An 11143-nucleotide genomic window follows, 5' to 3' on the forward strand; every position below is an offset into this window, starting at 1 on the left:
TTCTTCATTCAGCATGGTTGCATGCCTGAAGTATTTGAGATGAGATAAAGGGCCTTAGAAGCAAATGTAAGAATTTTGGCGTTTACTGTGTGTGAAATGAGAAGTCATTTGAGGGTTTTGAGCAGAGGGGAAACATGATTTGAATCAGTGTTTTACAAGGGAAAGTCTGCCTGCTGTGTTGAGATTAAAATTCAGGGGTGCAAGTGTGGAAGCATGGAGGCTGGTTAGGGGGCTGTTGCAATAATCCATGGAGGGTTGATGGTGGTTTGAACCACAAATGTATATGTTCCTACATGAGGAACTCCTGTAAATGTTATTATTATTTTTTAATCCTCCCCCAAGAATATTTTTTCATTGATTTTTTTAGAGAGAGTGGAAGAGAGGAAGGAGGGGGGAGAGAGAGAGAAAGAAAGAGAGAAACATCTATGTGAGAGAGATACATTGTTTGGTTGCCTCCCACACATGCCCTGACCCAGCCAGGGATTGAACCTGCAATTGAGGTATGTGCCCTTGACTGGGAACTGAACCCATTACCCTTGGTCTGCTGGCCAACGCTTTAACCACTGAGAAAACTCGGCTAAGGCAGGAAATCCTGTATGTAAACAAACAAAAGCCCAAGAGAAATAACACAAGAAAACCCCAAAATGAAAAAGAAAATGAGATGCAAACTATTGATAATCAGATAAATGTGTATTAAAACAATAACATGACATTGCATCTGTTATTCTGGCAAATATTAGAAAGCTGGACACTGCCAACTATTAGCTGAGTTGTGAAGACTTAAACATTCTCTTGCTCCATTTATGGAAATGTAGAATCGAGCAGCAATGTGACACCCTTAGTCAAGTCCTGTATGCACATACCCCTGACCTAGCAATTCAGCTCCTGGTTATATATGTTCCAGAGAAATTTCCACACACGTTCATGGGGAATGTGAAGAAAGATATTTATTGTAGCATTGTTTGTAGCAACAGGGAAGTGAAGGCCAATAACTGGGCCAATAAATGGGAAAAATGTGTATTAGGCTTTGGGAAATCCCCACTTTATGAAGAGTATCCCTATAACAGTGGGACTTTTAAATAGCTCGGTGTGTACGGAATCCATTCTCCCGCGCACACACACGGCTGCTTATTTCCTGGCACACACTTCTTAGTGTTTGGACAAGGACACTGAGGTCCGGGGCTCAGCACACGGCCAGCCCCATGGGATCGCCCTGCCCTGTGGTTGGCAGAATCTTCTCTCTTCCCGGCCCGGGCGGCCTCAGGCCCGGGCGGTCAGCACCGAGGACAGCGCCGCCGGGGCAGGGGCGGGGCGTGGTGTCCATGGAGACGTCACCACGCGCCGGAGTCTCCCGGGCGCGCTCGCGGGCCGCTGGCGCCGCCGCGTCACGTGATCCAGGTAGTTGTCCAGGCTGCGCACCTCCTGCGCTCACTCTTCACCTGCAGGCGCCGGACCAACCACTCTGCCGCGCGGAACCCGCCGGCCGGGTGAGCGCGGCGGCCCCTCCCTTCTGGGTCCTTTTGCCCCTTCTCCCGCCGTCTTGGGGGCGGCCCCTTTGCTCCCCGTTCCCGGGTCCTGGGGAGCTGCTGCCCGCAGTCTTACGGGGCCCCGCGGGGAACCAGGGAGGGGGAAGGAGCGTGACCTTGGCTTCGCCCTTGGCTGATCGCGGCTCCCTAGGACTCCCAGCCCTCTGCGCAGGTCCGACCCTGCGAGTGCAATGTTTTGCGTGCAGGAGTGACGCACTAATGGTGGGGTTTCAGGCATCAGCTGGGGTTCTCCAGCTCGAAAACTACAGACTGTCCTGTGGTCGGTGCAGGGCCTGCTACTCTTTAGTCCCTTCAAGGGCCGGAACTGCGGAGCCACACTAAAATGGGGAGGGGCCCGCCTTTTGTGCTAGGCTGTCCGGTGTCGGCTTCATAGCCCCAGGATCTCGTGGGAGCAGAGGCCTTACAGACGGTTTTAACCACTGTTGTCCGTTCACAGATGGGGAAACTGAGGCCCTGAGAGAGGCAAGACTGGCCTGACGTCACAGCTAACCTGGGAAGTGATTCAACCACTCTCAGGGAGATGGGGGAGGAGGGGGATGGGTTTACTCAGAGGTCCCTGCAGGGTGCAATGGGCATTAATTAACCAGACCCCAAGGGCCCCACCTGACACCCCTCCGCTGCGGACTGCCCTGCAGCTCCTCCCCACGCTGGCCTTAGCTCACTGGAACTGGCCCATCTATTTTTGTACTTTGCCCAACTCTGGGCTTTAGCCCCGGCCCTTCATCTCTGCCAAGTAAATAAGCATACCCTGCCTTCCCACCTTGGAGTCTGCCTCCCGGGCCTTCTTTTGGGTTCAGCAAACTAGTGTTGGGGTTTATTCCTGCGAAAAGCCCACCCGGTTCTCAGAATGTGAGTGCAGGCTCTGCTGCCCAGAGTCAATGTCTGGGGGAGGGCCCTTCCCCTCTTGGGATCCTGTTAACAGATTTCTACGGAGGATGGCAGAGCAGTCCTCACCTGGGCAGTGCAGACAGGGCCTAGTGTGTGAGGGCTAGTGGTTGAGGAAGTCTGCAGTTGTGATTGTTCTGGGGCTGGGAGTGGGGATGGCACTGACCTTTTCCCTAGAGAAGAGACCTGGTACCCACCCCCCCCTATTCCAGGAGCTGCCCAGCAACCTGCTGGTAGTGCCCTGGGAGCTGGGCTGGGTGGGGGTGTGCAGGGGGCTGACCGACTCTGCTCTTGCTTTCACCTGTGTAGGTAGAACCTGGCAGGACTGGCAGGGGGCTCTGGCTCCAGATACTGAGGTTGGCTTTGTCCTGTCCTTCCGGGCTCCTGGGTCCTCAAGCCCTGCTGGGATGGGCAGGGGTGGCTGGCTGAATGCCCTCCTGCCAGGCGGGTGAAGGCCACAGCAGTGTCCAGTGGCTGGCCCAGACTGTTCATTGTTTGTAAAACACAGTGTTCCTGAGCCGAGCTGGCTGGGTACAGCCAGGCTTTGTCACTGTTCCCTGGAGCCGTCCCATTCCCCTGTGCTGGCAGAGTGCCCCGGGCTGCAGCCTGCATTGTCCCAACAAAATCAGGGTTTATATCTTGACTCCACAGTGAAGAGGGTGCAGGCTCTGGAACCACACAGAGCCCTATCACTCACCAGCTTAGCCTCTCTGTGTCTCAGTTTCCCTGTTTATAAAAGGGGGCTAATCCTGGTGCCCACTTTATGAGATTGTTGAGAGGGTTAAATGGGCAGAGTGCCTGCTCCAGAATCAGTGCTTATTGTGTGCTCTTATTTTTATTCCCGTGATGGATGGTCTTGGTTTGGGATGGTAGAGCTTCGTGGGTTGTTTAGATTCTCGGACATCCCAGGCCAGCAGCTCCTGGGCCAGTGGCTCCTGGGCCGGGGCAGCCTGTATTTGCTCAGGCCTCGGGGGGTCAGAGTAGAGCAGTGGTTGGGACCCTGGACCTTGAGCTCTCCTCTGCACTGGAAGAGGTGCTGCTCCAGGGAGAGCCAGCCCCTAGTGGCCTTCGCGTAGGGTGGCATCACTGGCTGGTGGGGCTGGGCATCTGGTCCGAAGCTTCAGGGGCTGAGCATGTGGGAAGGAAGTTTGGGGCACTTGGTGCTCAGGTTCCAGCTGATCTCACCTCCTTCCTTCCTGCACTGGAGTATATTTTTGCTTTTTAATTTTCTTCTGTTTAGACTGACTGCTGGTTGCCTGAGGAGCCCACTTTCCTTGCTTGAGGAGACCATCTCCCCTTCTCTTTGGTTCATGTGAGTTTGGGGGGAGAGGTGGAGGAAGCAGGCTGGGAGGGCTGTACCCGGTCCTGCCTTGGGCCTGACTTTTTGTAGAAGGGCCCAGCCTGATGGTTCTGGTGACTTGGTTAAGCTGATGGAGCAGGAGAGCACACCAGGCCAAAGGCCTATTGGCTCAGGGCCATGCTCAGGCAGGACTCGGAGCCTGTTATGCTCAGAAGGCACATTTTCGGGGCCTGAGTTGTACATGGGAGCCTGGCCCTTCCTGCTTACACTGTCCCTGGTGGGGTGGCTCTAGTGCTGGGCCCTGCTCACAGGTTGGGGTGCTCTGGGCAGAAGAGCATTAGCAAGTGTTCAGGGGAAGCTGTTCTATGTCCAGGCAGTGCTGGGCTGGGGCAGGGGAGCGGCTCTGCTCACAGTTGTGGGGGTGGGGGGACAGGAGGTCTGGGGCAGCAGGAGCCTCAGTGGGCCTTGTCCACCCTCGGCTTGCTTTGGTAGGGACCCCTGAGGCTCTTCAGGGTCGGAGGAAGCTCTTAGAACTTCTGTCCTCTGAGGGTGGAAGAAGCTCCCACTGTTACTCAGGAATTTCCCCTGGGAAAGGGCAGGTGACCTAATAGGGGTGAGATGAGCTCCAGGTACTCGTTCCTCTCCATCGGGGTGGGCTTCCGGCCTTTATGACCCTCTGAGCTGTTAGATGTTTGGAGTGACATTGGTGCTGAGTGTAAGCTCTGGGAAGGATACGAGAGCCAGAGAGTGGCTCCAGCTAACATGGGCGTGGGGCCTGCTGGTCTACCCTCCACTGGTCCCATGCCCTTTCCTTCTCTGAGCCTCAGTTCTCCCTGCTGTGAAGTGGGGCAGTTCAGGCCCATGTCATTGGCCTTCTGGCCTGGGATGGTGTGCTGAGTCAGCACTGCAGTTACAGGAAGTCACTGGTGACTTTTGGTTATAATCACCAGAGATCCAGATGTGCCAGGGGCCTCCTGATATAGTGCAGCGCAGCCAGACCCCTTTTTTCTGGCTTTTTACTGACCAGACATAGCACACCCTGCCCCTGGAGGACTCCCCTGCTTCAGTTCCTGGGTGGCCAGCCTCGTAGCCTACTCCTTATTGGGGGTTCTGCATGCACGTGCCTTATGCCTTTTCATGGGCTGCAGGACCTGGTCTGGGTGCTCCCTGAGGCAGGGCCTGGGTCGTACTTGTCTTTGCACCAGGCTGGGGGGACGGCCGGGAGGGAGCACAGGTTGGGGTGGGTGGGCACAGCAGGACCAGGGCTCAGGGATGCTGGAAGCTGTTGGTGGATTTATTGTGCTGGGATCTCCACTGGCAGTGAACCCAGGAGGGCTGCAGCGTTCTCCTTCCCTATATCGTCACAGCTGGCCACAGGGCCCCCTGCCTAGTAGGACCAACAAATGCCAGATGAGTGAGAGTGGCTGCCAGAGCCCCCTTTGCCCTGACCTGTGGTTTATGCCTCTCCCTCATTGCCTGTGTCCAGAATGAGTCAGCTGAGGTTGCTGACATCCCGGCTGGGGGTACAGGCCGCGAGGCTTCTGGCCCCACATGACGTCCAGATGTCCAGCTGGCGCAGCAGGTCGTCTGGGCCACAGACCACCTTCCCAGGCAGCAGAGATGGAGGAGGCTCCAGCTACATGGAGGAGATGTACTTCGCCTGGTTGGAAAACCCCCAGAGTGTCCACAAGGTTGGCACCCACCCTGCCCGCGGTGGGAGGGCAGCTCCTGGGGCCGGAGGGGAGTGGGGAGAAGCAACTTGCCAGCTGTGTGATCTCGGGCAGGTTTCATTGTCTTCCGGGTCCTTCGTCACCCCTGTGTGAAAGCCTTGTCCTTCTTTGGTGAGGAAATTCGCTTCCTTCCTGTTGTGGAACCAACTAGTGGGGGGTGGGCTGGCCTGGAAGTCCCGAAAATGTCCTGCTCAGCCACACCTGGCCCGAGACCTGCCTCTGCCCCTCCGTCAGGCTGGGCTGTCTGCACAGGGCCCCTTGTTATGTAGTTAAGGGTACACGTGTTTAGGTATGTATTGAGTCAACAAAATAAATACCTGTTAATGGTAAAAAAAAAAAAAAAAATCAGATGACAGGTGAACCTGAAAAGTGAAGCTCCTCTTCTGTCTCTTTACTCAGACTCACATGGTCCGGAAACAAGGAGTGTGACCCTAGACAGTAAGGCTACCTCCCAGTCCATCCATCTGCTCAGCTCCCCCTCGTCAGTTTCAGTTTAGTCTTAGCTTCTTCTGTTGTCTTGCAGAGAATTTCTTCAGGTAAAACAGGGGTCCTCAAACTTTTTAAACAGGGGCCAGTTCACTGTCCCTCAGACCATTGGAGGGCCGGACTATAGTTTAAAAAAAAACTATGAACAAATTCCTATGCACACTGCACATATCTTATTTTGAAGTAAAAAAACAAAACGGGAACAAATACAATATTTGTATTTGCATGTGGCCCGCGGGCCGTAGTTTGAGGACCCCTGAGGTAAACTTACTGCAACATAATTTTAGATTTCCTCTGTGTACAAAGGTACATGCAACAGGTGCTGTTTGCTCCGGGCTTTTTTCACTTAGCATACATGTCCAAGCTCTTTCCACGTCAGTGCATCCAGAGCCTCATTCTCCTTTTTTCCCAGCTGCGTACTGTTCCATTGTATGGCTGTGCCACCCCCACCCACTGACAGACATCTGGCTCTTTCCCTTTCTCTGGTTGTCACCATCAGTGCTGCAGTGTATAATCTTGAACATTTCTCCTCTTGCGTGTGTGCAGCTATCTGTTGAAGTTCCCCAAAGTGGAATTGTTGGGCCACAGATTATCTGTCTATGTAATACTGATGGGTTTTGACAAATTGCTTCCGATAGGGCTTGTACTACCCTGTTCTCCCACACTGTATGAGAGGAAAACCCTTTTATGTGTTCTGCTAGAACAGTGATTTTTAACCAGTGTGCTGCAAGAATTTTTAAAATGTACAGTACCTGATTAGTCAGGGGCAATGACCTCTTTTCCCTTAGATTGTCAAATAAAAAAAATGACAACAGCCAACAAAACAATCGCCATCCTATGTGAATGAATCAAAATTATATGTATTTTTTTTGTCAGATTGGCAAAAAATATATTTTTTGGCGTGCTGCAGAATTTTAGTAATTGGTTTATGTGCCGTGAGATGAAGGTTGCAGATCACTGGGCTAGAACACGGAGGTGCTTGTGCATATGCATATCTGTTTTTTGCTTCTGCACAAATAGTAGCAAAGATTCTGTGAGGACTGCATAATCTTCCAGCATCTAAACGTATCATCATTTATTTAACCAGTTTGCTGTTGCTTACCACTTGGATTGTTTTTATGTTGTCATTTTTATGAACAGTCCTGCAGGGAACATCCTGTCCATACATCTAGGCACACCTGTACAAGTACATCTGTAGAGTAAACTACCAGCAGTGGTTGCTAGCTTGAAAGCTAGACACATTGACAATGTGGAGGGCCTGCTGCCTAGTTGCCCCCTGCAAAGGCCTCCTCTGACTCACCACGTGTGTGAGAACATGTTTCCTCGGGGCTAGAAGCTCCTTTCACATCGGAAGCCTCTGGCCCACAAGTTTTAGCCTCCATCCCTCTGCCAGCCTGGGTCCCGGAGGGCTCTTGGCTCTGGGTGGGGGGCCTGGCCTGGTTTTGAGGGGTCTTCTTGGCACAGTCCTGGGAGGGCTCTGACAGCTATGATGGTGAAGGACACCCAAGATCCCCAGAGCCCAAACCAGGGCCACCCCACTCCTCCCAGGCCCTGACCTGGCTGTTTCCTTGCTTCTATCCCTGCCCAGTCCTGGGACAGCTTCTTCCGGAAAGTCAACAAGGAAGCGTCGTGTGGCCCGCCTCAGCCACAGGCCCCCTCTGTTGTACCTGAGAGCAGGCCAGCCGCCTCAAGCCGGACCAAGACCAGCAAGCTGGTGGAGGACCACCTGGCTGTGCAGTCCCTGATTCGGGCCTACCAGGTGAGTGGCTGGGAGGGCACTGGCTGCGACGTTGGACTGGTCCTGGGGCGTGGCCAGGTGCTGAGGGAAGGGAACGCGCTCAGCTCCGATGGCATCTCTTCAGAGAACCTTTCTCTAAGCCCTCTGTCCGATGGCCCTCACTCCTGCTGCTACTCGTCAGATTACCAGGTCATTTACCACCCCCTGGCCTTGCTTGTGCCTACTGATTTGTTTGTTTGTGGTCTTTCTGATGGAATGTTATCTGTCTCACACACCATTGTGCCCCAAGTATAGGGAAGGACTTAGTAAAAAAATCCGTTTCAGTAACTTTTGAATGAAAGTTGAGTAGCCCTAGCTGGTTTGGCTCAGTGGATAGAGCGTCTGCCTGCAGACTGAAGGGTGCTGGGTTTGATTCCGGTCAAGGGCACATGCCTGGGTTGTGGGCTTGATCCCCAGTAGGGGGCGTGCAGGAGGCAGCTGGTCAGTGATTCTCATCATTGATGTTTCTATTTTCCCTCTCTCTTCCTCTCTGAAATAAATAAAAATATATTTAAAAAAAGAAGAAAGTTGAATAGATTGGCTTTTGTTAATGTCTATTATCTTCTCTTGAACATTCCTAGAGGGCAGGTGTCAGGATTTTGGCCAGTGACTGCAGGCTGTGAAAGAATTCACAACTGAGAGGAGAGATAGTTTACTTTACTTTCCCCGAAGGGAAAGGGCCAGTGAATTGCTAATCAATACAAAAGGCAAAGAACAGCAACCATACAAGGGAGGGAGGAGGATTTTCCAGCGGCTGCTGTTGCTAGGTGAAATTGAGCAGCCATCAGAGGGATTGTCTTTGTTAGTTCTGCAGGACATGGTCCGGGCAGATGTCCTAGGGAGGTGTCTTATCAGTAGTTTTCCCAAGCCTGTAACACATTCTTAGAGCAAAAGTTAGGAAGAGTTTAAAGAGGCTTATTTGAAGAGGAGGGCAGAAGGGAACTTTCTATTAACTATCCCTGGGTTGTAAAACCAGCAGGGAGGAGATGTATGTAAGAATTTAGCCTCGAGAGTAACTTGTCTTGCAGTTTGAACAGAGGAGCTGAGGAGCTAACAATCTTGGGGTTTAATAATCAGGTGCTTCTCAAACTGTGGATGGTCACAGCAAAGAAAAAGAAAGGCCTTTTCTTCCATTTTAAAGGGGTTGGTATAAAGCAGGTGCTTAGTGTTTATGGAATGAATGAATAGTTCAGTAAACAACTCTCCCTCTACCAGCTGCTCTGCTCTGGAGACTTATGCTCTCCCTGTGGGTCCCCAGGTTGGGCCCCTGCCCTGCCAAAGAGCCCTGATGACAGTCCATATTCCCAGTCTTGACTGAACAGGACTAATTGGAGGGCTGCTCTGGGTGTTAACTGCAAAACCAGTGTTACTGTTTGGGATCTCTCTGGGAATCAGTGGCCGAATGTGTTGGCTACGAAAGTCATTTTACAGACATGCAGAAGGAAGGGCAGGGGCATCCTGGGGCCTTTGGCAGGTACTCCACGGGAGGGAGAAGCAGGCTGCTGCAGAAGCTGGCGGTGGGAGGCCCTGGCCAATGGGGATAGGGCCTTGCCTCTGAAGGAAGCACTCTGTGTGGGATGGCAGCTGCACGCCTGTGTGCAGGAGAGGGAAGGGAAGTAGCACTGGGTTCCCTAGCTGGCCTGAGGACTAGTGGATTGTGGGACACCTTGGAGCAAACAGCAGTATTTGTAATTGTGGTTTTGACTGGGTGAAAGAAGCAGAAAATGATCTTAACCATTGATTTTGAAAACTATCAAGAGCAAGGAAGGTAAAACTATATTACACACAAAGTAACAGTTAGAGTGCTGCCTAAGGGCCTTTTCTTCTAGGCACAGTTTCCAGCTGCGCTTTGTTCTTTAGCCAAGACTAGTCTCTGGATTCAGGCACCTACTCTGTACCTGCCCAAGGTTGGGCCTGATGGTGAGCACCCGGGGGAGGGGCCACAAGTAGGAGGCAGAATTCTGGTTTGACTCACCTGCACACAGTACCGAAAACCCCCAAACTTATTATTATGGACATTTTCAAACCTGGAAGGTAGAGAATTGTGTACCGAACCCCACACAACACAGTGCCAGCCTTGATTCACCTATTACCCACCTCCGGCTCCACCCACTGGCCACCGATTATTTTGAAGCAAATCCCAGATGTCATATTTCCTCAATTGAACATTTCAGCATATATTTCTAGAGATAAAGGCTCTTTAAAAATTATGCCACGTTGCCCTAACCGGTTTGGCTCAGTGGATAGAGCGTCAGTCTGCGGACTCAAGGGTCCTGGGTTCGATTCCGGTCAAGGGCATGTACCTTGGTTGCGGGCACATCCCTGGTGGGGAGTGTGCAGGAGGCAGCTGATCGATGTTTCTAACTCTCTATCCCTCTCCCTTCCTCTCTGTAAAAAATCAATAAAATATATATTTAAAAAAATTATGCCACGATAGCATTATCACACCTAAAAATAATAACAGGAATTCTTAATGCTATTGATACGTGGGATTGCAAATGGACTCTCCTTGTGGGTTCTTGTCTCACGACGTTGAAGAATAAATTCGCGGACTAAAAGATTTTTAAGCAACGGTGTAGAAGTTTATTGCAAGCATATACAAACTCCCTCTGGGAAGGGGTCCCCAAAGGGAAAGAACCTGCTCGCTCTCTAAAATGGGAAAAAACCAATCTAGTGAGCCTCTTGGTCTATGGGTTTATAAATGCTCACAGCTCTTTGTCCGTTCATTCCACTTTCTAATTGGACCCTTCCTTAATTCATGTCCCCCGTGCTTTCCTAATTGGCCACTTTCCTCCTTTCCCCTGTATGGTATCAGTTTCAAAGTTCAAAGCTCACCAGTGCCCCCTCTTCTTCCCCTTCTCTTGTAACATTCCTCCATCCTCTGTGTATGTGAGATAAACAACCTGACGGCTTGGAGCGTCTCTGCCCATCAGGATGCATTCCTCTCCCATGGGCCCCCTTCCCTAACACTGCCTCCTGTCTCTAAACTCCTTCCACTATCAAATATTCAGGTGCTATTGATGTTGCCTTTTGTCTTATGATTTCTTTCTACTGCTTCTTTGGATCAGGATCCAAATAAAGCCAGAGGTTGTGATAAGTTGATGTGGCCCTTAAGTCTCTTGTACTCTGTGAATTCCTCACTATTTCTTTAAAAAAAAAAAAATATATATATATATATATATAAAATTGATTTTTTACAGAAAGGAAGGGAGAGGAATAGAGAGTTAGAAACATTGATGAGAGAGAAACATCGATAAGCTGCCTCCTGTACACCCCCTACTGGGGATGTGCCCGCAACCAAGGTACATGCCCTTGACTGGAATTGAACCTGGGACCCTTCAGTCCGCAGGCCGACCCTCTATTTACTGAGCCAAACTGGTTAAGGCTCACTATTTCTTTTTTTTAAAATATATTTTAT

General features: G+C 51.4%; 1 protein-coding gene across 1 annotated transcript in view; it reads left to right on the plus strand.

Moving 5' to 3' along the window:
• The first annotated feature begins 1453 nt into the window (after positions 1-1453).
• OGDHL (oxoglutarate dehydrogenase like) overlaps positions 1454-11143 on the plus strand; it is a 46855-nt gene continuing 37165 nt past the window's right edge. Inside the window, 4 exon segments of the mRNA XM_014463322.2 lie at positions 1454-1487; positions 3673-3744; positions 5219-5423; positions 7537-7707. Coding sequence (XP_014318808.2) covers positions 5220-5423; positions 7537-7707 — 375 coding nt within the window. The 5' untranslated portion in view covers positions 1454-1487; positions 3673-3744; position 5219.

The sequence above is a fragment of the Myotis lucifugus genome, unplaced genomic scaffold (assembly GCF_000147115.1).
Source record: "Myotis lucifugus unplaced genomic scaffold, Myoluc2.0 scaffold_206, whole genome shotgun sequence".
Taxonomy (NCBI): Eukaryota; Metazoa; Chordata; class Mammalia; order Chiroptera; family Vespertilionidae; genus Myotis; species Myotis lucifugus.